The sequence below is a fragment of the Botryllus schlosseri genome, chromosome 13, assembly GCF_051294905.1.
Source record: "Botryllus schlosseri isolate E-star chromosome 13, Bs_hap1, whole genome shotgun sequence".
In the NCBI taxonomy this organism is placed as follows: domain Eukaryota; kingdom Metazoa; phylum Chordata; class Ascidiacea; order Stolidobranchia; family Styelidae; genus Botryllus; species Botryllus schlosseri.
In genome coordinates this window covers 19,738,467-19,766,390 of record NC_137248.1, presented here as the reverse complement: position 1 = coordinate 19,766,390, position 27,924 = coordinate 19,738,467, and the positions used below count along the sequence as shown (strand labels likewise).

The following is a 27,924-nucleotide window of genomic DNA, read 5'->3' as shown; positions in this document are numbered from 1 at the left end:
TCGTATTTTGTTTACAGGGATTTGTAGGTGGATACGGAACCATGAAGGTGGAGTAGGAGTTTGATAAAATGAATCCAGTAAAGGTAGCAATTAGAGTGCATCCACTCGTTTCCAGGTAAGATATATACCAAGTCTTTGATGAAATCCTAACACCTGCTGCATTGATCTGAACTAGGCTATACGAATAGAATGCAGAAATTCACATTATTTGTTCTATCTCTCTCTCGGCATTGTAACATGGCATTGACTCTTGTCTTGGAATAAATTTTTTCATTTTATTGCAGCGAAGTGTGAAACTTGATGTCTCCCTTTGCCAACCCCTGGCTCAAATAACTCAACAACTCAACTTTCTGTTACTTCTGAGAAGTCAACTTGTATTTTCAGAGAGAAAAGCGCCAAAGTATATTGGACTTACGACACTCACGAAATCAAATCCGAACATTGTAAAGATCCTTACATTTTCGGTGAGATCACATTAAGTGTTATATAATGCGGTCGTCCGAACCTCATTGTTCTTCATCACAAAACTCAGAAAGTGACTGCCTGAAAAACTCTCCCAGGCAGGCGCGTAGCCATGCGGAAAATGAGGGGGGGGAGGGGGTGTTTCGATTTTACCAAAAATTTACGAATACTGTGAATGTTACTAATAGGCTATAGCAGTAATTCATTAGCAGTAAACAGTCTCCTCATGTTGACGCACTTACGCGCAGGATAAGCTTGCCAACAAGTCCGGAAGTTCTGGAAATTAGCGAGTCCCTGATCTCTCGTGAACAATTGAATACGTGCGGTAATAATGTGCATTACATAGCCTCGGCAGCGATTTTGACTCAAGCCTTGACACGTATCTTGTGATGGATATGTCCAAGTATTAGTGGAACACTAGGGTTGTTCAAATTTTTTTTAAGGATTCGGGCCATTCACTGATTGAATTGTCAGATTACCATTAAAAACGTTGCACACCCCATTTAATTCAAATCTAACAAGTAGGCTAGCCTATTAGCCGCCGCAGAGATACCGTAATTTAAATTTTTAATCAAAATTCATTTTTTGTCAACTCCATAAAATTGTTGAGTTGTAATAAGGACATATGGTAACTTTCCACATCATCCACATTCTAATGATGTTATAATAGTCATGCTCGTCTCGAAGCTTCAGATACTCAAATTTACCCAGTCCTTGTTATGACCAAATCGCAGAAAAACGTTAGTGCAGTTCTTGAATTCCCTCAGCAACTTTTGATGCCCCATTCGCGCGAAGGTCAAGCTCTTGGCACTTCTTCGATGGCAGTCAGACATCGAAAAGTGTTCACCATGATCACCGATGAATGTTTTCCATGAACACGAAAAAAAAATTATAAACGTCAAAATATATTTTTTTTTGTGCCTTTCGAAAGATGAATGTTAGGGTTGGGGTGGGGGGTATTAGGGTGGGGGAAAGGGGGATATTAGGGTTGTCGGAGGCGATATTAGTGTTAGGATTGGTGGATGGGGATATTAGGGTTGGCGGAGGGGATATTAGTGTTAGGATTGGTGGATATTAGTGTTAGGATTGGTGGATAGTAATATCAGGGTTGGGGTATGGGGGGTATTAGGGTGGGGGAAAGGGGGATATTAGGGTTGGCGGAGGGGATATTAGTGTTAGGATTGGTGGATGGGGATATTAGGGTTGGCGGAGGGGATATTAGTGTTAGGATTGGTGGATATTAGTGTTAGGATTGGTGGACAGGGATATTAGGGTTGGGGTGGGGGGTATTAGGGTGGGGGAAAGGGGGATATTAGGGTTGGCGGAGGGGACATTAGTGTTAGGATTGGTGGATAGTAATATTAGGGTTGGGGGAGGGGGAGATAGCGTAGTCGTAACGATAAGCGCCCACCAATCTGGCGGACCCGGTTCGATTCCCGTCGGAGGTTTATGTGGGCTCCTCTTCCCTCGCCGTTGCCGCTCTTACGGAGACAAAAAAGACCAACGAAAGAAAGCACTCACAAGGAATGGAAAGAACTAGTAGAAAGGACCGCGGCTTAATAAGATCAACATCGAAATGAACTGCGACATCGGGCACGGCTTCGATAAGATCAACATAGAAAAGAACTGCGACATCGGGCACTCTAGACCGAGGTGGAAATTAGATTAAAAGGATCGCAACTGCATGCGTGTCGTTCGACATCCTCCTATCTGCTCATTACATCGCATTTTGTCTTATCGCATGTACATTGTGTGTGACTTGTTCAGATGAAACATATAACCCAACGATTAATAATATGATATTATTACTATTAGGGTTGAGGTGGGGAATGTTAGGGTCCATTCATTACATTCAGCACCAATTACCATCCGTTCAAAAGATACATATTTTCCAATTGCCAAGACAGAAAGTATCGAATCTTTCATTCGAGCACGGGGTTAGATCGTTCTAGTTCATTACAAAACTGATTCAAATATAAGCGAGTGATTAATATGATGCCTATTGAATCAATAGGTTACGTCAATTCACGCGGAGTCATCATTACAAACGATGGAAAAACATAAGCGGGTGAATTCAAGCCTGCAGGCTCGTGCCGCTAGGACATACTTTGCGATAGGTGATGCTGGAGCAAACTGATGATAATCAGTATGTTGATATTTCATCCTTTCGAATACACGAAAAGATTGCGATTGAACGAAAAAATTGGAAGGTATTGAAACGATATTTAGTAGTCGTTGAAACCGGACATTCGGACACCACACTTCCTGTAGCCATAAGACAATGTAAAGAGGCACTTACGTCGTTGTAGCCTTGTAGGATGGGCAGTTGGACACTGAATATAAAGTAACAGAAGTGATGGGATGATAGCCTAATGAAGTGGCATGTTTCGGAATGATGGGCCGATATATCAAATTGAGATTTGAATGTGGACGTTCTTGACGACTGTCGGGATGGCCTTCGAGGCTTTTAGCGATGTCTTTCCCAAACTTATTTCCACGGCGTATTTCAATATCGAATATATTTTACATATAGATAGAAAGTCTCGAATCGAGAGGTGAAGTCAATACACGCATTCATGGTTAACACGACCATATGGAATTAGAGATAACTGACCTACCGTATGTTAGTTAATTATCTATAATGGAATCAAGATTATATAGGCTTGCATCGCTGGGATAGAGATTGACCTTAATAATGTTATAGTGGACCGGACTTTCTGCCAGCACGTGAACGACCAACTGAGGCAAGGCGATATATACCCTTCGAAGAATGATGATCTTCATCGGAATCCATTGTGACACACAGAAAACGAATGTCATCAGAAAATTGGCACTAGCCAACCCAATATTGCATAATGACATATTCAAACTTATCTATAGTATACGTCCATAATATATTTAGGTCGATAGAACGTAATTGGGCTACCGCTACGGTCAATTCTAATGTCTATTGCGTGCTACACGATAAAGGCGCGGTATGTCTTGGTGAACGGGACTTTGGAATGTTCATTGCCAACCTAATAATATTGATTTTCTCGACGGCAAATTGAAAGTTCAAAATTATCTGGCTGGACGTCTCTGAACTACCAGTAGGCAAAACTACTCTTCAAAATATTGTGAAGTATACACAGTAGAGATCGTGTCGATTCCATACAGCAATTAACAATTTGCAAGTATACGCGTTGAAATTGCATGGCGATACCGAGTGATGTAATTCTCTTTAGATGGATTTCAGGTGCGATGTCAGGGTCACCAATATAGCAATCTGTCTTAGCAGCTGCGTTGACCTCCGGTTGACTCGGCATACGGGTCTCTCGATTTCGCAATACTCAACATTTATTCAATGCCGTGAACCTATGACACCAGGTCTGACAATACACGAATCGTTATTCTGACTATACGTTCATCTACAAACCTATCATATATGGCGGGCGTGGGCTGATATGGGAAAATGAAGTACTTTGCGGAACGCTTTCCTCAATCATAATACTATTCGCCTATTTCTCCACCTATACAAGGAACAAACCGTGTTTAATGTGAACTTCAAGTTGAAAACGTAGAGACCAAAAACAGTATTCAGTGAAATAATTAACGTAATGCACATGAATAGCTATTGAAGTCAAGATATATAAGCTGTTGAACTCTGACTGTGTGTCGGACGTAGAAAACGTAGTTTATATGGGCATCATATGGTCTTTAACTCGCTCTACCCTGTCCGTGCATTAGTCGAGCGTCTTCATAATTAATAATCCGTATTGCCGTAACCACTTTTCAGCGTTTCTGGATCATTGGCTGTGGACCTGTGGTACCCAACACAGTGACGTTGAAAATATACAAAATGTAGGCTACATAGGACATTGTTGGATGATATGTAACAAATATCACATAAATGTTTAACGATCGCGCTAATGCGATCGCAACCAGAATTTATTCCCTTAGCGACCTATATGTTTGAGTTGTGACAGAGAAGACATTCAACTATGGGTAGCGGTGATAAGAGTAATCAACGTTGCTACTCAAGTAGTACAAGTAGCGACTTCAAACTTGGTCAAGAACGTCCACATTCAAATCTCAATTTGATATATCGGCCCATCATTCCGAAACATGCCACTTCATTAGGCTATCATCCCATCACTTCTGTTACTTTATATTCAGTGTCCAACTGCCCATCCTACAAGGCTACAACGACGTAAGTGCCTCTTTACACTGTCTTATGGCTACAGGAAGTGTGGTGTCCGAATGTCCGGTTTCAACGACTACTAAATATCGTTTCAATACCTTCCAATTTTTTCGTTCAATCGCAATCTTTTCGTGTATTCGAAAGGATGAAATATCAACATACTGATTATCATCAGTTTGCTCCAGCATCACCTATCGCAAAGTATGTCCTAGCGGCACGAGCCTGCAGGCTTGAATTCACCCGCTTATGTTTTTCCATCGTTTGTAATGATGACTCCGCGTGAATTGACGTAACCTATTGATTCAATAGGCATCATATTAATCACTCGCTTATATTTGAATCAGTTTTGTAATGAACTAGAACGATCTAACCCCGTGCTCGAATGAAAGATTCGATACTTTCTGTCTTGGCAATTGGAAAATATGTATCTTTTGAACGGATGGTAATTGGTGCTGAATGTAATGAATGGACCCTAACATTCCCCACCTCAACCCTAATAGTAATAATATCATATTATTAATCGTTGGGTTATATGTTTCATCTGAACAAGTCACACACAATGTACATGCGATAAGACAAAATGCGATGTAATGAGCAGATAGGAGGATGTCGAACGACACGCATGCAGTTGCGATCCTTTTAATCTAATTTCCACCTCGGTCTAGAGTGCCCGATGTCGCAGTTCTTTTCTATGTTGATCTTATCGAAGCCGTGCCCGATGTCGCAGTTCATTTCGATGTTGATCTTATTGAAGCCGCGGTCCTTTCTACTAGTTCTTTCCATTCCTTGTGAGTGCTTTCTTTCGTTGGTCTTTTTTGTCTCCGTAAGAGCGGCAACGGCGAGGGAAGAGGAGCCCACATAAACCTCCGACGGGAATCGAACCGGGTCCGCCAGATTGGTGGGCGCTTATCGTTACGACTACGCTATCTCCCCCTCCCCCAACCCTAATATTACTATCCACCAATCCTAACACTAATGTCCCCTCCGCCAACCCTAATATCCCCATCCACCAATCCTAACACTAATGTCCCCTCCGCCAACCCTAATATCCCCATCCACCAATCCTAACACTAATATCCCCTCCGCCAACCCTAATATCCCCATCCACCAATCCTAACACTAATATCCCCTCCGCCAACCCTAATATCCCCCTTTCCCCCACCCCAACCCTAATATTACTATCCACCAATCCTAACACTAATATCCCCTCCGCCAACCCTAATATCCCCATCCACCAATCCTAACACTAATATCGCCTCCGACAACCCTAATATCCCCCTTTCCCCCCACCCTAATACCCCCCACCCCAACCCTAACATTCGTCTTTCGAAAGGCACAAAAAAAAATATATTTTGACGTTTATAATTTTTTTTTCGTGTTCATGGAAAACATTCATCGGTGATCATGGTGAACACTTTTCGATGTCTGACTGCCATCGAAGAAGTGCCAAGCTCTTTGTGAAATTCCTGGCGTCTTTGTTTTAGTAGCATCACGTTAGCACCTCTTGCATGACGACACCTTGTTTCAGCAAGGTTGGAACCATGTCGCAAGGTTCCGAGTCACAAGTCAATCTCACTTTTATATTTTGACTCGAGTCATTTTCAATTCACCACTGAGTCAAGTCCGCGTTCAAGTCAGTGAGTAGAGGGTCGTGTCCAAGTTATAGCATTGTGACGCGAGTCCAAGTCATTGAGTTCACTGTTCAGATTAGAGTTCAATCCGGTTAAACCCACTGCTTCCAACTCGACTCGAGTGATATAGAATGACTTGCTTTCATAATATCGTAGTTTTCCCCAAGTCCTAACAGCGTCTGGCCCTATTTTCCAAATATCAGGACTGGTAGACGAAATACCAATAATGTGGTGACTTTACTATTCTTGGAAGGTACAATGAAATGTCCGTCTTTGCCGTCCTAGTCTCGAGTCATGCCCAATGACTGGAATACATGTTGAGTCAATGTACAAATTGATTCGATTCAGGCCATTTTACGCGTTTGGAAAAATATGACTGGAGTCAAGTCGAGTCACCACAAAATATTGACTCGAATCATTACAATCCTGTGTTTCAGACCGTGTCTTCGGCAGCGACGAAGAAACAAGAGATGTTTACAATGAGATCGTTGAGCCCATTGTCAAAGAGGCCATGGAAGGATTTAACGGTAACGTCCAGGCATGGTGCGAAATATCTCGGCTGCTCATTATAGTCTTTGTTTCACGTCAGGCACTGTATTAGCGTACGGTCAAACGTCCAGCGGAAAGACCTACACCATGATGGGTAGGCCGGCTGGTCACAATCCTGGGATTATTCCCATGGCGATACGGGACACTTTTTCTCGCATACAAAAGGTACGGCTTTGAATGAACTCTTTAGGCCGATAACGGTAACAATCGATAATAAGCAGGGTTGTAACCACGTGGCAAGCTTTCGAGTCATAAGTCAATTTTACTTTTTTTTTAGTTTCGACTCGAGTCAGGTCGAATCATTTACAATTCACTACCTAGTCAAGTGAGGGTTCAAAGGTTTGAGTCCAAGTTATTGTGTCCGCTGGTCATTTTCAATTTGAACTCGCGTTTTTACAACTCTGTTTGGGTGATGTTGAATCCCTCACTGTATATTCACACTATACTAATTTTCCTAACTTTACCCAGTTTCTGGCCCGAATTCACAAACACCAGTACTGATAAACGAAATACCAATAATGTGGTAGCTGACTATTTTCGAAGTTACAACGTAGTGTCTGTCTTGGCCGTCTGTGTCTGAAGTCATATGTGATGACTCGAGTACAAGTCGAGTCAATACGCACAAATGCGTCATTTTAGGCAATTTAGAGAATGACTCGAGTCAAATCGAGTCCCCAAAAAGTTGCGGCTTGAGTCATTACAACTCCGGTAATATGCACCTTTGATTCTACTTCGATTAGACTTCTACGAGACTGGTTATGTTTCTGACCACTTCCATTTATAGTTTTGTAGACTTCCATTAGTTTCTAAAGCGGTTAAGTGGTTTGACGACTGCTGTTAGTACTTGAGTAGTAATTTATGCAGAGGTGGTCAGTATTTCTAATTATTAGGGCAAGTTTTGTTGGAGACGAATCCGTGGAATGTTGCATTTATTTTTCACAAAAGTTGCATTTATGGATAAGTTCCTTGGAATTACTTGGGTACGAGATACCTTAATCGATCCGTATCCAAGGCACTGTAGCAATACTCGGTGTCGGCGACTTCAACAAAATCAACAGCTTGAAAAAATTGACAGAGTGAAAATATAATTTTCGGCGGTCTAGCCTGAGTGTACGTCAAATCAGAAAGGCCCTCAAATTTAAACGTCGGTGAAATGATTAAGAGATCTATTTACATATAGTGCCAAATATTTCCAGTAAAAAGTTGGTTGCATGAAAAATCGAGAAAACTCGCAAAAATTTGCATAGAAAAATTGAAAAAACTGGAAAAATGTTTCATGAAAAAAATGGAGAAAAGTTGCAATGTAAGAATCCTCCAAAACAGCTTAAAACACCATACTGCATAACTTCTGAGTATTTAGGAAGCTGCCGGAGGCTGTAAAAATAAGTTGCAAACGTTGCAAAAAACTTGCCCTACTTGGAATAAGTTTTGTCGACTTCCGCTACTAACTATCGCAATTGTAGAATACTTCTGCTTCTACCTTAGAATTTTCCAGGCAAAACTAGGCCTAGAATGCTTCTATACTTGGAAATCACGACTGTACTTTTACAACATTACCGCCGGTTCTCCCATCGTATTCTATTGTTGCCGCAGACTCCGGAAAGAGAGTTTCTCCTACGCGTGTCCTACCTGGAAATCTACAACGAGGTGCTGAAAGACCTGCTGGTGCCCGCCAGCGACACAACCCCGTTGCAAATTCGCGAAGATGAGCTTGTGAGTATTGTCTGTGTGTGTGTGGCCAGTAGCCCAGTACCTTCTGAACTACTTTCCAAGGCGCAGAAATTACATTTTATGTGGACTTTACTGATGTGATCTTGTTTAGTTTTCTATTCGCTATGTGTTATCAGGTAGCTCCGACTAGGCCGCTTACCCTATTTCCGACAGCTCAAGCTTGTTTAAAAGATATTTTACAACTTGCAGTAGCCTACTGATGTATTACCATCACGTAACTTTATACAGCACTTCATTTTTTCAAGCGGTCGTGCGGATCCCCTATTGTGACTTAGTGCCTGAGAAAATTTGCTGCACTTCATAACCAGGATTTCTGTGCCAAGAATTTTGAGTAGCCTAAGCCTGAAATTCTGGGAAGACAACGACTAAAAAATGTCATTCCTAGAGACTGACCGATTATTATTATCTGTTCTCTGACACGGAGTCGATATCGTTATTGGCTATGAGAGGTAAAAATATAGCAATTTTTGTGTCACAACATGGCGTAGAAAGCAAGAGAACTATTTTCTGTGACTGTTAGACTAGGAATTTTGATCTATTTCTTATAGCTTACATGTGTCCAGGTGCAACATATCTAGTTTGTTTCGCGTCCAAGCATAATTATAGCTGCAAAGCTGCTCAAATAAATGTCCCGAAGTTAGTATCATATCTTCAAATATGTGAGCCGAGTATATATCAGAGTTATCCATGAAGGCTGTAGTTATCGATATAGGCTCTGGTCATATCTGGTCAACCTGATTACCAGTTAATTTTTTCGTCCTAAAATCGAGGATGCGCAGTATTCATCGGTACAAGTCTTGATAAAAATCTCTTTCGGAATGAAACTTGAAATCACACATTTCTTCATGTTTGTTGTCAATCGCGCATCACATTCAGCCATATTGCGAGTGTTGCGAATTAGATAGAAGCGTGTTATCAATTAGCGAGATTCCTCTGCCCTGCACAACAGCACGCGGCGACCTGCTGAGTTGGTTTGGTTTGTGCACGAGCGAAATTAGGGCATTGATCCATGATCCTTGCTAATTTATCGCATCAACAACCGGCCTGAACAATTGCTTCTACAACAGTCCATGCGCGCAAGATATAACCTTTTGTGAACCGCGAGCCTCTATGCAAAAATTTAAGTGGGTTTACAGAAATGTTCATAAAATCCGAATCGACTTGAAATTGAAATTGATATTCGCCGGTTTCAAAGACGGAAGATCATAGTGTAATAAGGCCAAGTGTTCTCGATTTTTCATCAAGAAAAGAGAAAACTGAGATTCATTTGGCTTGTTATGTTATGATGATCGCTTGGCTATCTTCAGAGTAATGTCATCCTCGAGAGAGCCCTGATTGACACGTTTACCATAATATGTAGTTTTTTAGAAATGAATTGAGGTGTAAAGTATGGTTTGCGCATGCAGTTCGCGGTTTGCGTACGATGACTCATAACACGTGTCGATTACGCTCACTGGGCAGCCACTTCTCAGCCACCAAGCTCTTCTGTTTGTGTTTCTAACTAACATGGGGGCGTATTTATAGCCTACATAAAAAATTAAAGTTTATCTGAAACTGAAACTACCGTGTAAAACAGCATTATTTATTTTACCGTCTCATTGGTTGGCTATTAGACCGTGACATATCGCAATATCATTTTAGGGCAACGTAGTAGTGCAGGGTTTGAGAAAACAGTTGGTGAGCTCTGAAGCTGACGTTTTGGATCTAATACGACAAGGAGACGAAAGGATACAAACCGATGTCACCAACATAAACGAACGGAGCAGCAGGTCGCACACTGTCTTCAGTATGGTGAGTATTCCATGTTCAGTTTTTCATGCTGTCGTGGACAAGGATTCTCGAACACGACAGCCCATTTAAAAAGCACTATTCAGACACGCGACTAGCGAGGTCCTATTTAGCGGCCCGCGACCTGATTTCAGATTTTGAAAGAACGCTTGGTAAAGCATTTTGAAATGCTGAAATTGATTACAGTTCAAGAATACTGTTGTTGTTGTTGTTCAAAATAAGCTATTCTCATGTGCCCAACATCACTATTCCTCACTAGCTGATACGGTTTGGGCGATGGTAGGTATTAGCATTCCATGGCGGAAGAATTAGCTAATACAAATGGGAAATTGTACATATTATCTTGACATGCAATGGCCCAGATATTGCCAAGACGAGAGGCTTAGAAAACGACTTGAGGCTTCCCCACCAGATCCAACTTTACGAGGAAGATCGTTTTCTTGAAAGTACCGTGTCTAGCTAACCCCAATATTGGTTATTAAGTCGCTGTTTTCAGTTGTCGCGTGCAGCTCATAATTCAAAGTAGAATGAAAACGCCCATCTTAATATTGTTTGTTGTGTATGCATTTCTTTTGTGTATTTTTTTGCGGTAATTATGCCCGTCGCCCATGTTAGAGAGCACAGCGTTGCGCTGACGTAAAGTTTGAAAAACATGTTTCTTTGGCTGTGTGCACCATTTTATCTCTATCGAATTCATGCGGCCCGCGGCTTCTACGAAATTTGAAAAGTGGCCCGCGACCGATTTTGAGTTGGTAACCCTTGGGCCATACCAACCTCGGGTTAAATTTATGTTTGTGCTTCTCAACTGGTTGCTGACGATTACATTATACCAATGTCAGCCGAAAAATATTCGGGTCTAGTTAAATATGAATATATTTTATAACTGAAGTACTGTACCTGTGTAAGTGTTGTCTTGTGTATTTCACCCAATTTTATGACAACAAAGTGCCTTGTATGGTAGATCTTGGAAAGCCACGAGCGCGTAGACGTCAACACCACCAAGGATTCAGTGACTTGCGATACGGCCGTAAAGATCTCTCAGCTGGTAAGCTGTTTTTATCATCCAATCGAACAATTGGTTTGATGACACGATTTTCTTGTTGCAGAATTTGGTGGATCTGGCCGGTTCGGAACGGGCGGACCAAACTGGTGCCGAGGGCCAGCACTTCAAAGAGGGCTGCCACATCAACAAGAGTATTTCCGTGCTTGGACTGGTCATCGATCAGATTTGTAAAGCATCTGAAAACAGCCAGGGCTCTGCGTGAGTTTGCCAGAGTTTGAACCTGTACCTCGATTGCCTTGATTTGTACTAGCCTGGTGCGGTTGTCAGTTAGAGCGCCCAAGTACTCTTGTGTATTAAGAGTAGATTTTTCGACTACTTTTATAATCACTCTTTGCCACCAAGAGTAGATATATCAACAAGAATTATAGTTTCGAACCTCGATTGTTCGTATCGCAGCATACAAAACATGCATTACTATGCTACACACGTTGGTGAAAATGACGTATCTGTGAAGTAATGATCAAATCGCAGCATTGTGACAAAGTGCAATGACCCTAGTTGTCATGGAACTGGATTCAATGGTTTGTGTTATTCTTATTTGATTGCCTGATGCCGGGGTCCCAATTGCTTTTATAGATATTTTTGGAATCAGGACATGGCGAATTTGCGATGTTCAATTTCATGAGATTTTTTACAGAATTTGCAACCTTCCAGGATTGTTATGTAACAAAATTATTTGTATTGGTAGCAGACATGGGGTAATCGCGATTAGTAATCGTAATCGATTACGACGATTACAGCATTTTCAAGTAATCGTAATCGCAATCGATTACATTCGAAAAAATTCCAAAGTAATCGTAATCGTAATCGACTACTTCCCATATCTAATCGATTTCTTTGTGAAAGAACGATTACTTTTTATTTGTACAAGGACTATGACATAAACTGAACATTTGTAGACAATGAAGTGATATTATACCAGGCTCATGATAGCACAAACGTCTGATTTTCAAATGCCATTGCTCATTATTATGTCAGAAGTAGCCTATTAGCTTTGCTAGTGATTGCGTAAGAAGTATCCACAGGAAATAGATATATTGGATGTACGTACATTAGTCTGATGGTAAGAACACCCGCCGATGCTGTATATCAGGTTATCAAAACGTTCCACACGTAATTCATAATTATAACGTCTGGTATCCTGTTTTACTTTAGTGTATGTTGTTAATTCGTGACCTCCGGTCTGTTGTATAATCAAAAGATATTGTTGTATCCCGTGCCCGGCTAAAATAAAAACTTTAGTGAGACGCAGACACAAATTGTCATGTCTTTAATGCTCTGTGGGTGCCCGGGTGGCATTTTCATTGTGGGCTCGGATTGGAAGGACCGTGGAATATTAGTCACGTCCACCCAGCGCGGCTATTGGCAATGGACACATACACTAAATTACGGCCAAGGTCTTTTTATAGTAGCACACTTCGTGAAGTCGCGTGTTGGTCGAAACTGTATATGTCTTTTGGCGCGTCGTGGCACGGTATTGACTGGAACCTTAATTCCTATTACTATAAACTATGGTTGCATTTAAAACAAAAATCAATTTAAAGCAAACATGTTTGAATCATGTTTTTTTTCCGCCATGACGTCACGAATGTGTATCGACATTGACAATAAAAAATATAGGGTAAATATAGCTCCTTTGACGAAATATCCGTCCTATAACTGTTGAACCGACTATTTTGAGGATTCCAACCATCCCGTATCGATGTATGTCGGCTAAATCGGGTGGTCACTGTCCATATAGGCTCATTCAACATGTTTTTTGAAAAGTATTTACACAATTATGGCACAATTTTACAACTTAAAAAAACACATTTTTTTTAAAACATGTTTTGAACAAAGTGTTTTAAACAACCATTTGTTTTAAATGCAGACCTACTATAATTAATGTAGGCTACGCTTTTTTTGTTGGTCTACGAAATACTTTGAGTCATGTTCGATCTCGCTCCTCACCCTATTGGGAAATTTGGGGTGTGGCAGTCATGGACCTGGCAAGAATGCAAATCGTTGGGTGCGTTGAATCGTCCTCTATAAAAATAGGCAATAGGTGGGCTCCATTATGACGCAACAAGCAAATGACGCATCTTTTTTAAAAGAAGTTTGTTATCTCATTAGGCTTTTACAGCGCAATCCATATATTGTCTTCCAATATAACTTCTAATATGCCAAATAAATGTAATCGTGAGTAATCGTGATTACTTTCCAAATGTAATCGTAATCGACTACTTCCTGATTTTGCTGTAATCGTAATAGTAATCGTAATTGCGTCATTCAGAAGTAATCGTAATCGCAATCGATTACGTTCAAGAAGTAATCACCCCATGTCTGATTGGTGGCGTCTGGATAGCAATCGTATTAAATGTAACCATCTGTTACAGCTTTCTAATCTTTGGTTATTGAAACCGGACATCAGTCGGATGATAATCAGAAGTTTTGATCACTTTCGCATTTCGTATCTTCCATGTAATATTACAGGTGTTATTTGCGCAGTGTAGCTTCAGAACTGTACTTTGTAGTGTCCGCGATGTTCTCTATCGTCTGACTCATTTTTGACAGGCATATCAGCTTCAGGGATTCTAAATTGACTCGTATCCTCCAACCTTCTCTAGGCGGGAATGCCTTGACTGCAATTATCTGCGTTGTTACTCTGGTGTCTTATGACGACACAGATAGCACGCTTCGGGTATGTCTGCTCAAATTCGCTCTTACAAGCGTTCCTGATGAATTCGACATTAGAATCATTGTCATCAAGACATGAAAATCTATTATTATTATGAAAGTGAGGCATCAATATTGTAATAATATATCCGGGGTTAAAGGTCAGATAACATTTAATTGGGGGCCTAAAAAAAGAAAATGAAACCTGACATGGAAGACGGGGTGGACACCATATTGGCACACTGGCTGGACCCCAATTTTAGAGGGAGGCAATGATCTAGGTCTGCACCTCAGTAGTTGCAGAGTTGGTTCAAGTAGTCACTGTGGCTACTCCGGTAGAAGTAAAAGTAAAATTTATATATATCTACTCAGATACAAGTAGACACAGCGATTTTCAAGTAAGCAAACAAGTATATGTAAACAAAACCTGCTCGCAGTACTTTGTTAGTTGTCAACTTTAGTTATAGTAGGGTCATGGGCCAAGAAGTGCCGATTTCAACATTCCAATTCACTGGTAACCTTTGCAGAGTAAATGGAATGCACACATACAATTTTTTGTCTCTCGGCTTAAGCTTTACCTGCTGTTCACTTACAGTTTGCCAGCAAAGCGAAACTGGTCAACAACAAAGCTCGTGTCAATGAAATGTTTTCGGAGAAAGTGCTGTTGAACGAGGTTAGTGGTGTACCGAAGGTTTTTTGGTGTTGTTGATCAATACCCCTCCCATTTCAAAATTTCTTGCTCTTTTGAAGCGGCGATTCTGTCTCAATTTTCTTGGCTCATATGCAAATAGTAGCACACCCCGCCTTGCACTTAGACTTTTGAATACATTGGCTTGTATTTCTCTCTCCTGTGCACGAACGAGAATACCGTAACTAACCCATCGCTATTCTGAATGCACTTCATCATAAGTTGCAGTGGATATATGCAAACGAAATCACATCTTGGTTTCTCTTCGATTTCTTGTAGTACCATGCGAGAGTGGAACTCATACCGCCTTATTTATATCACAAGTCCGTCAACACAAGGAAGCTTATATGAACCTTATATTACCGGCATTTACGCGTGTACTTACACCTAATGTAGCGATGCCTCCGTGATCAACATCAATAATCGTCGATAATCTTTCTCGGCACAAGGTTATCTGAGTTTGTAAAAGCATGTCCAATTGAAAAAAGTAGATTAGATAGTTTTATCAGCTAATCGGAGGTGACTACTTTAAAAATTCTCAGGTGATTATAGGTATAGGAACACAAAATGACTGATAATGGGTACGATCTTCGAAAATATATTCAGTTGCCGGGACACAGGGCTTCTAATGGTGATTTCAATTAATCGATTGGCACCGGCGAGTTTTTTCGTCAAAATTAAGTTTTCAAGGTAAAAACATGTCAAAATGTCAAAGAAATCTTCCGTTTTTCAATCGCTCAGTTAATAGGCATTCATTTCCTATCCTGTTCTCTTCCATCATAATCAGGCCGTGTTATTTTTGGCATTTCAGGAGCCAGATGCCAAAACTGCCAAAAATAAAAATTTGAAAATGCCAGAAATAAGCAATTTTTGGCATATGCCAAAAATAACACGGCCTGCCAAATAGTGTATTTCGTTCATGGTGTTGTGTTAACAGGACCGCGTTAGAAGCGAGAAGAGCGTTTGTGAAAGGCAGGTTTCTTAATCTGGGTCCAGCCCAACCATTAGGGGTGAAAGCATGGTGTCCTAAATGGTGTGGGCACAGTGTGATTGAACGGCTGACTGCATTTGGTTTACGTCATACTTTCCATTTGTCCAAAGGCAATTTTACGACCATTTTCGACCGGCTTGTCGAGCGCTAAATTTGATAAAACGGGTATCAATGAGAAGCTGCCGCAGTACTGATTATTAAAGTATAAATTTTATTCTGCTCATGGAACTGGAACCCCCAATATCAACCACGATTTTTGCATTGCGATCGAGTTGAACATCGTGACGCAACAAACTGTCTGGCTATTTCTGAGCTGCATGGGTCTCGTTTTGCCAGACAGTCTTGTTGCGTCAATGTTCTTAAACAAGCAAACCTTCCCAGGACTCTTCCATGCGGGTTGGTGATATTAAAGCCACCTGAAGTGACAAAAGTCCTCCGAAAATATATCGGTAGACTGAAGGAGAAATGATAGTCGGGCTACTAAATAGAATGTGTTGAGAGACAACACAGGAAACTCCTGGAAAAGGATGAGGAAGAAAATTATTTCCGCGATGAGATCGATGGCACTGGCGAAGTGATCTCTTTTCATGATGCATGGAAGCCGGTTCGGCCCTCCAAAGATTTTGAAGCTCTGAAAACCTTTTGTGGATGACTGGCAACATTCTTTCCCTCAGCGGCTACTGTTGAAGCCGATATTTCCCAGATTCGCTGGGCGAGAAATGAATTTAGGAGAAACTTAGCTGACCTGAGTTTGGAAGCACTGCTACAGTGCAACGATTTAAGTCTATTCAACAGCTATAACAATCAGCTGTTGAGTGTGTTTGTTAGGCTTTTCTTTCATTGGCACCGATTCCGATGGATACTGCACATTTTGTGGTTCCGTTTGATATAATTAACCTATGAAATCGTTAGGTTTTTTCTTCTTCTTATTGTTTTTTGGCACTGATTATATACGTGGCTGCTGCACATTTTGTGGTGTCTTTTGACAAACTATCCCAAATAAAGCGTTTTTGTGACTAATTCGAGGCTGAAACTATCTATTTAGAGGACGATGCCAAAACTGCCAAAAATAAAAATCGAAAAATGCCAAAATAAGATATTTTTGGCAGTTTTGGCATATGCCAAAAATAACACGGCCTGATCATTATCCATGCTCACTTGACTTTTTTTGTTCAGAGGCAAAGCGACACCAGCAGAGAGACGGGGCCCCCCGGCCTGAAGTCGGGCTTGGCGGTCTCGCCGAAGTTGGATTCGTCAAAGCGTCAATTGACCGCTACTAACCAATCTACACGTAAGTTTCGCTGTTTCTTAATTGCTTTTGGAAGTTGTTTACGTTGCGTAATTTTGCAGTGTTGAATCCTGATCATGACTTAAGTGACGTGGAATTTGCGCCTTGCATTAAACGGTCTCGCTTTTCCGATGATCCTGTGACGACACATTTTCCACCGGTATGCATTGGAGAGGGTTATTGTAGCACTTGGAGATGTTAATTGCCGATTGTACTAGGAAACGAGTAGATATGTTTTTTAAGGGAGAACTGGCTTGTGCCCGAAGTTTCATTAGAGATAATGATAAAGTTAATTTGTAATTTTTCTTATCCCGTTTTTTTAGGAATAGTGTCATTCCAAATCAGACTCGTCGGGATAGTCGTCAGCAATTAGTTGAAAATTAAATAAAGCATTGTATATCAACAATCATAATGAAGTCATATTTGGTGGTGCGATTGTTGATATACGCTTACAATGTTCTTTTCAATTCTCTACTAGTCCCTCTGGATTACCCCTGACGAGTGTCAGCCGAAAACATCCGGGTTTATTTATATGAGTATATATTATTCAATTGTATATTAACATTAGCGTAGTGAACAAAACTCCAATGCCCCGTGTCTTAAAACTTGAAGTAATTTCTTATTTCTTTCGTCACGATCGTCAGGGGCGGGAATTGGAAAAGATCCATGGCAACGAGGTTTCGATCATACCGAGAGGGCAGGTCCAGGATCCCGAGAAAATGACGGCCAAAATCAAGAGCCTGCAGTGGCCGGTGGACGTCAAAAAGCAGACTTGCCAGAAATGGGAAGAGGCGAACCAAGTGCTTGCGGGTAGGAGCAATGCTTGGTAGATTTGTGTTTTTTGTGCCGGGCTGATGCTGAATTTCGGGTTGCGTGCGCCATCAACTCTTGGAAATAGATCCACGCTCTGAATATGTACCTAAACCCATTATATGCCGTTTTAGGAACCCATCTATCCAAGGAGACCGAAGAAAACCCAGGGTGCTCCGTGATGCAGTTAATGCTAGGGTAGTCCAAACGGTCGCTTACATAGCTGAGCTCCTTACAGCACACTGACACTCTGCCTACCCTCATAACATGACACAGCGAGCACTGGTACCTTAAGATACAATATAGATTTGAACAGATGTTGGACAAATGACGAGAGGAATCGCCTTGTCTTGTGCTTTTGCTGTCAGGTACTGGGGATGGATTGATGGTGATAACCTCTCCATTCAAAACCATGGATTCTAACTCGGTAGGATCAAGAACGTCTAAAATCACATGTCGGTTGATAAAGAGACATTGTCTATCTGTTTATTTGATTTCACATACAATTGATACCTTCGTTGGAAAATTCTTCCGAATAGCTTCCGCTTCCGGATGTATCACTGCAATCTATTTCCATTGTTATTGAGCGTTGAGTTGTATATGACTATGTAGATCACATCAGATGTAGAAGGCATCACCTTCAAAAATGAGAACATATCTTAGAAATGAGGACAATGTAATATGGCCACGCTGGATATAATCGTAATCACCGTCCCCATCTCCCTACCCCCCCCCCCTTCCCGGTCCCAGTCTGTTGATTCTTTGCGGACGTATCACAAAGTTCACCTTTCTATCTTCAGAGGAAAACAAGAAACTCGAAGCCGAAGTGGTGATGGTGTTGCAAGCGGAAGTCGACAAACTGAAAGCTATTTTTGAGCAGGAGAAAATGACCAGAACTAAAAACGGGGCTGAGCAACGATCGCTATGGCAGCAGTCGGATTTGAGGAGAGAAAGGATCGTGGAACTAGGAAAGCAGCTCAACGAGGTAAAGCAGAAATACGACTTCACTGCAACATCTCACAAATATACATAGAGCGTGGGTGTGCTGTGCACTGTGTTCGTTTTTTGACAACTGAGCCAAATAGCAATAACTTGAGAAACCGGGCAGGGTTTTTAATAGTGGCAAGGCCCATCATCTCAGTAAAAATCTATGTCGGATGGCACATAGCAACTGGAACCACCAGGAGTTGAAGCACAAAAAATATTTGATGTTCTGAATTATTTTTCGCGAGATTGGCATAGGAATATTTTGATCATTTTGAATTGTCATGTCCATTCCCGTAGCTCGCTTGAGATTCAAACGTACCCACTTGTTCAAGTGGTAATGGTTTTATATGTTCCTCCTTGCGCTCGAACGAGTGCAAAACCACTTGCTGACTTTACTTAGTTATGGTAAAAGACCCAAATCTTCTTTTGAAAACTACTTGAATGCATTCTATACCTTTCATTGTCTTGAAAATATACATTTCTACATTTAATGGAAGTAGTAGAAATTTACTTGTACTTCTACTGTAATCCAGAGTTTGTAATGTCTCACAGGTCAGAGGTCTGCTTGCCATGAAAACCGAAAAATTTATGACACACGCCGAAGCGAGGGGCCAAGAAAAGGCGTCACTCGAACGCAAAGTCGAGGAGGTGCGACCTCGCTTGAAGGAATTGAGCCGCGAAATCGCTGCTTTCAAAGAAAAATCTGAAGAGTTACCAAAAAAAGGCTCCTACGAGGCCACGGAGAAGACGAGGATCTCGCTGGAGGAAGCTGAATCCCGGGAAGCCGAGAATCTCAAGTCGTTCGAATCTTTACAGGACAGGCTAGGACACGCCACGAACTCTCTCAAAAAACATACGGAAGCCGTAGCCGAGGCTGAAGAGAATTTAGCGGCTGTGACATCACACTTGCGATCAAAGTCGGATGAATTGTCCGCCAAATGTGCTTTTGTAAAAGAATTGCCAGAGAAGATGGAACTGTTTAGTCAAAGCGTTGATAAAATGAGAGAGAAAATTGGCGAGGGCGATCTGGAGATTGAAAAGAAAGATGCGAAACCCTCTGAATTCAAAGACACTATTTCTCGAAGTAAAGAGGAGCTTGAAAAGTACGAAGCCAGGCTCAAGCTGTTGACTGGTGAGGAACAGGTGCTCGACAATAAAATTCCGGCTTTAGAATCTGGATCTAAAACCGAGGACTTGGAGAAGGAGACTTCTTACAGAATCTTGCCCGAGCAATTCGAAGAAGCCACGCAAGAGAGAGATACTCTGCAGTCTCGTGTTTGTGAACTCGAAGTCTCTTCCGATGTCGAAGGAGAGATGCGTTGCAATCCGGATTGTGAGAAAGTTGAATCGCAGCAGTGTCGAGATTTGAAGGATGACGTCGCCAAAAAGGAGAGAGAAATCGAGAGGTTAACCCGAGAATTAGACGCTGTCCGAGCTCAAACCACCAACCAAAAGGTATCTGTGTCGAATCCCGGGATGAATGTTTCCATGTCAATCGATCAGGAGATGGTGGACCGCCTGTATGATGAGATTTCGGAGCTCAAATTACAACTGGAGGAGAAAAACGACGTCATCGAAGGCTTGGGCATCATCGCACGTCATTGCCAGGACGATGATGAACTTACTAGTCTTCGTCGGGAGGTAGTGGATTTGAAACTGTGCATTGAACAGATGGTGAGAGACGCCGGAGAGAAAGATCAAAGAAGTGTGTTTGAAGATCAAAGCAACATCAAAGTAGAAGATCAAAGCCAGATTTGTGAACATCAAAAGAAAGATTCTCTTTCAAGCGACATCAAAGTAAAAGATCAAAGCCAGATTTTTGAACATCTAAAGAAAGATTCTCTTTCAAGCGACATCAAAGTTAATCAAAGCGATTACACTGCTCTGGCAGAGGAGAACAGAGAGCTGCAGGAGAAAGTTGCGGAACTCCGTGAAATTTTGAGAAATAACGAGATTTTCTGTGGAAAACTGCTCGAAAACGCGGATCCAGCTGCCTTTGAGGAGCTGAAAACTCTCCGTAAACAGAAAGCGGCTGACGAAGAGAGAATCTCAGAGCTCGCCACCCTGCTGCGGCTTGAGGAAAACGAGAATATTAGACTACAAGAGGAGAACATAAATCTCATAATGAGATTGAGCGAGACTGATCTGGAGTTTAAGGCTAAACTCAACGTGAGCGAAGCCGAGAACAAGCGTCTAGTGGAATTATGTAGGAATTTTGAGGCTGCATTCCATAGCTACGAAGATACCTACGAAAAGTTGTTGGAAAAAGTCGATGCGGCTGTCATTGATAGAGAATCGATAGAGTCGCTTGAAAAGGAATTGGAAGACTGCAATCTCGCTAAAAAGAGAGATATCGCGGAAATGAACGCACGCATTTCAGACTTGATAAGTAAAAATGAGGAACTGACTGATAAATTGAGGAAGTCGAATGAATCAGACAAGGAGTCTCAGTTTGAGTACAGCGTAAACGAATCCGACACGCTGATTGAGAGTTTGCGGGATGGGATGTTGCAGGAGGCCAAGGATTCTCTAGATAGGCGGATTAACAAAATAGATACCAAGGAAGAGACGAGAAGGGAGGTTGAGAAGAGGGAGCGTATGGAGAATGTGAAGGAATTGAGCGTTGGTTTCGCTCGGGCTAAGGAGGAGTTAGCGGTGGCTGTTGCAGCACGGGAGGTACAAGGAGCTTGCGGAAGAGAGGGGGGAACAGGAGTGATTTGATGACTGAGGTTGAGGCGTTGACGGTATGGTATTTTGTGTGTTCTCTACAGTGTTTTTTGTTTGTTTTTCTAATAACCAACATAGGCCCACGAAATCAGCCATGGGTAGATCTGTGTGAAGGTGCTTGCTGTTTGTAATCAGCTACCGAATTTGAACGCAAGGTCGCGGAACATTTTCAACTCGGAAATTGGGCGTGATGTAAAAATTGACGAACGGCTGTCAGGGCTGTGGAGTCGGGGTGGGAGTTCGGCAATTTTTTTCTTAATGAAGTCGGAGTCTCTTTTTGACGCGCCTTGGAGTCGGAAAAAAAGCTATGGCGGCTGGAGTCAGAGTTTGTGAAAATTACCGTGACTCTAACTCCTTTATTATGAAAACAATTAGCTTTTCAATGGCGTCCAAAGCTATCTTTAAATCACTAATAGTAACTAGAATATGATTTTTACACACCATCAATCACTGTTTTTACTAACGATATTTATAAAATTGGACATTTCAAATTGCAATTCAGTTGCATAACGAAAGAAAATAGCAATATGAATCTTTGCGATGCAGTCACAAATTGATGCAATAGTTGAAATTAGACCATGATAACGTGACAGATTAAATAAATCGTCTGGTTTTGCAAAATTGATCAATTGATGTAAATATAACCAAACGCTGCTTCCCACTTGACAAAATTGGAAATCTTTGTAGTGTAGCTCAGCTGCTTGGCTGCAAGACTGCAAGTCCTAGTCCTTGAATACTTGGCTAAGTGCATGCAGATAGTCACACCGGTATGCTATTTGACTACCTAAATTTCGTTTCTGACCAATGTCTACTAGTAGTGAGAGTTTGTGTGCTTGTAATCAGCATAATGTGCCATAAGAAAATTAGCAATTTACATCTCTGCAGAGGTAGTCAAATTAGTCAAGAAAGCTACTCAAGTTAGAAGTAGAAGTAGCGATGAAAAAAATCTACTCAAGTACGAGTAGAAGTACTTCCTCAAGCAACCTAAAACTACTTGAAGTAGAAGTAGAATTGATCGACTAATCCACTCAAGTAAGTAAGTAGTCGTGAAAACGATCGTAATTCGTTCGCATGGACTGTCAAAAGCGGCAAATTGAGCTATGCAAAAGGTGCAGAGCTTGATTCATATTGATGCATACCAGCAGGTATCGAATTTTCGACAACGTATGCATTCGTCCACATCACGGGATGAGAATGCCGGTATTGATATGGAAATCCGATACTAATCCTCTATTTACTTGAACAGCCCGTTTTAGAAAATATGTTATGGAACCGTCCCCCATATTATAGGACCCATAGATTAGTCGAAGAGCAATACAGAGAAGTTGTATAGGATACGGTGTAAACACTTTGCACGATTAGTAAACGTCAATCAAAAATATGGTGGATCGTAAAATGCCATATTGCGTAGCTTTATTTCCAGAAATTAAAGGCATTACTACACTTTCTTCTATACTTCAACATGTGTGTTCTTGAGACAAAAGAAATGAAACTAATTAGTACTCAAAGTATGATACTGGGAATTGAAAGAGAAATATAAATATTACTTCCAAAAGCGGAAAATATATTTCGTGTCTTCAATCCATGGTGATGAAATATTTCATATGGGCGACAATGCGGTGCGAACGGAACCACGCAACCCGCTACCTAAATTTCATTCACCGATACTTTCGTGAAATATACTGGTCACTCCACTGCGCGCGAAGCGCAACGAAAATTCTGGGCTTTACTAAATTTCTATGAAAATTAAATATAGATACTCCACGAAAGCAGCACCAAAATTCCTCAGGCTATCTTCGTGGTTGGAGTATCAACTACTTCTACTTGACAAACTGAAAATAGCGAAAAGCAAATAAGTAGATCACAAGATATTACGAAGTAGAAGTAGAGGGAAATTTGAATTACTACTTGAGCACTTGAAAAAAGTAGACTTTGTTACTGACCACCTCTGCATCTCTGTATTACGGTAATTGCTGACTCATACATAGGAGCCTTGATAGTTTTATCTACATTTTAATGTTGCAGGATTAGATCTATGTCTATGAATGATTCATACATATTAGGGTATTATGAAATATGAAAAAGGAAGGATATTTGAAAAGGCGTTTTCAAATGTTAATTGCATAATGAATAATTCTATGCCACAATGAAACAATTTGCATGCCATCCTTGAACATGAACATATGTTTATTGGTCACATGATAGTCATTTAACTGTGGCATATAATCTCCGAATTGCTATTGGAGTCGGGAGCTCTCTTCAGAAAATGTCGGAGCCGGTACGTTTAAAGACTCGGCAGTGAGTTGGAGTCGCTATATTGAAAATGTGTGGAATGTCTGGAGTCAGAGTTCGAGTAATGACTCAAGTCACGATTTTCTAATGACTTGACTTGAGTCATTTTGTCAAAATGCGGAAATCACTCGGCTCGAGTCAATCTGTGTATTGAATCGACTTGGGACGCGAGTCATTGCACATGACTCAAACCAAGTCATATGACTCGAGACTAGGGCTGGGCATAATCGAGTACCTGGGGATTCATTTCTGAACCATGTACCGGTATTATGCGTCAAGTGAAGTAATTGAGTATCACACATTATGACGTCATGACATAATGTAAGATGTCCAAGTTCAGATATGGATCTTTTATGCCACCACAAATAATATAATGCCTGTTATACATCACATTAACACTAGAACTACCGGAACTTCGAACTACCTAGAACTACCATGTGGCTTTTTTGACGCATGTTGAATTTTCTTCGATTAAATGCATTTACCGGAGCTAAAAATCAGCACAAATCTCAACAAACGTTATCAGAAACCATTGTTTATTGTGCTCATAGCTACTTGCAATATTTTACTTACACCTTAGGTCAACACTTATAAAACAAATTGCCGTTTTTTGGTGTCAAATTGCCGTTTTTTGGTGTAACATATAAGTGTTGCTCTGGTGCGCATTTGGTATTTGAGCACGTTCTTTAAAAATTTAGAGTAGGTTCCAGATCCGCTTTAGCCACATCATCATTGTTGGTTATTGCTGACATATCATAAAGCTTATCAGATAACATTTGCATAATTCAATTTTGCAACTAATCCTCGATTTGCATATTTTTAGAGTATCGGCATTCTGGCAAGTAGACGATCAATCACATTCTAAGAAAACATGCACGGACCATCGTCGACTTGTTGGTACCCTCATAGAATACTGCTTTGCAACCTGACCAATAATATCCCCCTGGTTTTGTTTCGTTATAACATTTAACCGTCACTGGTTTCTTGTTTGTGTTGTTTCTGAAGGAAACAGTTACCTCAGGTTGCAGTGAACTCAATATATATGTGTACAAATTCGATCTCTACACTGGCATCTCGCCGTTACGCATATCAACAAGATGATAGCTTTAAAAAGTGTGGCTACATGAAGCTGCCTGTGCTCCTTCTGGTCCTGGGTAGCTTCAAGCAACTTTTGACAATAGTGTCAACTGGGACATCGTTTGCTTCTTCAAGCGTATACAGCCACATTCACGTAACATTGTTTCGAGATGGATTACATCAGACTCTTCACATTACTATGCTTGGCAAATGTATAGATTATGGAGGAGGTGTCCTGTCCCATCCTTGCCTAAATATGAGACGCCTTTGTATAGATACTTGGTAGCAGCAGCCTCCACCATCTGACATTTTACCCCAATTATTTGCTGGCATTTCGACCATGTAATGAGCGAAAACCATATTATCTTTATCGAATCCACACCTTTTTTACTCCTTATGTCAATGGAAAGCTCATGACTTCCATAAATCTGTTCTTCGAGGGGGCCTGACTAAACATAATGCACCCATGCCCTCAGTCCTCATATGCATTCAATTCACTAGATTCAGCTCACTCTCCCCCCGAAGATCCATCTCGTAGACCGGAGCAAAGGCCCTTTGCCCTTGTACAAGCCTAGTATATTAGTATGGACAATACAGATGTCGGCGTGGTCTAATGGTGCATTTCAAATTTCATGTCCTGTAACACGCTGAGCTTCAGAAATATAATATTACAGAGCTTCGGTGACTTGGAACGAGGAAGATCCAGGGCCTTCTATTACAAGGGATGTTGTTGCTAACAGAGTTAGACTGAATCGATATTAACAAAGTTCTGTTGTTACAAACGGTTTTCTGCGTTTATCAGATACGTAACCACTTTCAAGAATATGAAACTGCGATGCCTGAAGGTAGAAAAAGTGTAATGCGTCAAAAAAGCCACTCGGTAGCTCTAGGTAGCTCTGTGTATAACTTTTTTATTTGTACTAGATGAGTGATGAAAATCATGGGTAAGGTGGCCTACATAAAATTAATAAAAGTCAAGAAGTTTCAGCCGAACAGCGTAAGATTTGACTAAATGCCAGCTCTTCAAAAATGAAAATGTGTCAAAAAAGCCACTTGATCGTTCTAGTGTTAAAGATACTTTGCTACTTTTCACCATACCTATTTTGTTGCACTTCGTGACGATGTTGTGGGATGATCATGATTTCGGAAATATGTTATTTCCAGGAACGTTTGTAGCTTTGTACTATATGTTTCATATCTTTCAATAGGCCAATGAAGGTTTCAAGGCTTCCAGAGTGGAAAATAGTAACAAAGTTACAATTTTCATTGATAAATCAACTTGCATTGGCGAGGAGTGTATAATTTCAGTACCCGAAATATCGTCTTTTACTACTCGACTCGACTCAATAAAATTAATACTCCATTCAGATTCGAGTACTCGAATCATTGTGCCCAGTCCTACTCGAGACTCAGACGGCCATCGTAATCTGAAAGAATAGTGAAGAAACCACCCTATTGGGATTTCGTCTCTTGGCACTGGTGCTTGAAAATGCGGCCGGAAACTGCTAAAAGCGAGGAAGATTAGTAAATTATAAATGCGAACCATTCGATATTGCCCAACAGAGTTATAAAAAGTGGGTTTAACAAGACTTTAACTGGAAACTGAGCAGTCAACACAATGATTTGGACTCGCACTAGAGTCATACTATCATGACTCGGACTCGACCCTCTGCTTGCTGACTTGGACTCGGACTTTACTGGGTGGTGAATTGAAAATGACTCGACATGACTTGAGTCAAAACTATAAAAGTGAGATTGACCTGTGACTTGGTTACAACCCTGTTGAAACTAATCACTTTTCAATACTTGCAATAAGAAATAGATCTATTCCGTTTGAAAACTCGCAACTAGAACTACTCGCCTATCAAAATCTGTAACTAGAACTTATATATCGATGTTCGAGAAGTGAAGCTTGTTCACGTGTTTTGATCAATATTGATAATTAATAAAAAATATCTTTAATTCTACGTGTTTGTAATGAGCCAAATAGGACGTAGGATTTCTTTGGAACCTTAACAATTTCATGGGTTCACAAGTCAATATCGCTTTTATTCTCGACTCTACTTGAGTCATTTTCAATTCACCAACGAATAAGTCCCGAGTCATTTTGTTCACTGTTGATTGACGAGATCTATTCCGGTTCAAATCACTCTGTGAACTTTTATTGGGATTTGAGCGGAAGGAAGGTCACGGGGAAGATGACCAAAATTGCGTGTAAAAGTATAAACGTACTAAACTTCATTAGGAAGGGTGTGACCGAGGTTTCCTGACAACTTGAAATCTGAACAACCCTAATGCATATGTGACAATACATTGTCGTTTCAGTGAATATTATTCGGGTTGTACGATATTCCGACTTGTTTTCCATACTGCACTCGAGTCATGTGACTGGAAACTCAGATGCTCACTTCGAAGAAGAGTAAAGTTACTGCAGTATTGGTATTTCGTTTATTAGCACTGGTACTTATTAAAGGTCCAGAAACTGTAAAGAGTAAGAAAATTAGTATATTATGGATGTAAGGCAATTCATATCGCCAAAGCATAGTTCTGAAAAGTGGGATGAGCGTGATTGAACTCGGAACTGAGTGAACAGTCAACACAATGACTGAAACTTGGACTGACAGAACCTGTTGTCAAAAAATTTGAATCCAACTGCTGAATACGCCCCATGTGTAACGAAAGCGTTTCTCTTTTTAGAAACCACTGCCATACTGAACTCTGCCACGTAACTGCTCAAGTCTCACACCGTGCAGGATAACTGGAAAAACCAATGAGCATCGGCCCTCCTTATATCTTCATTTCTTTCCTAGTTTGCGCACGTCATCTGATACACGGCGCATTTCTTTTGTGCACGTCATCTAATACACGATTTCGTTGCTCGGAATGTTTGTAGTGTTCCTGTTTCGGGGCTGCTGATGATATCGAGCCAGGTAACATTCAGCAGAGGTGGTCAGTTCTACTTTTACCTAGTTTTACCTGCTTAATTAGGGTTGGGCGATATCATG

At 41.0% G+C, this 27,924-nt stretch overlaps 2 protein-coding genes across 3 annotated transcripts in view; both read left to right on the top strand.

Annotated features, from left to right (window-relative positions):
• The window catches only part of LOC145453807 (von Willebrand factor A domain-containing protein 3A-like), a 173,765-nt gene that overhangs the window by 48 nt on the left and 145,793 nt on the right, over window positions 1-27,924 (top strand). The gene's annotated exons all lie outside the window — the stretch shown is intronic.
• Window positions 2-27,803, top strand: LOC145453806 (uncharacterized). 2 transcript variants are annotated; one of them, XM_080331788.1, is made up of 16 exons: window positions 2-115; window positions 385-464; window positions 6,711-6,800; window positions 6,863-6,987; window positions 8,416-8,535; window positions 10,195-10,344; window positions 11,303-11,386; window positions 11,448-11,602; window positions 13,958-14,084; window positions 14,655-14,732; window positions 16,915-17,029; window positions 17,089-17,186; window positions 17,671-17,836; window positions 18,637-18,821; window positions 19,376-21,567; window positions 27,617-27,803. In XM_080331788.1, exons 1-15 carry the CDS (start codon window positions 69-71, stop codon window positions 21,542-21,544), a joined length of 3,789 nt encoding a protein of 1,262 aa, XP_080187914.1. In that variant the 5' UTR covers window positions 2-68; the 3' UTR covers window positions 21,545-21,567; window positions 27,617-27,803. The 2 variants fall into 2 exon arrangements, with proteins under 2 accessions (XP_080187914.1, XP_080187915.1); XM_080331789.1 differs by lacking the exon at window positions 27,617-27,803 and adding an exon at window positions 24,666-24,821.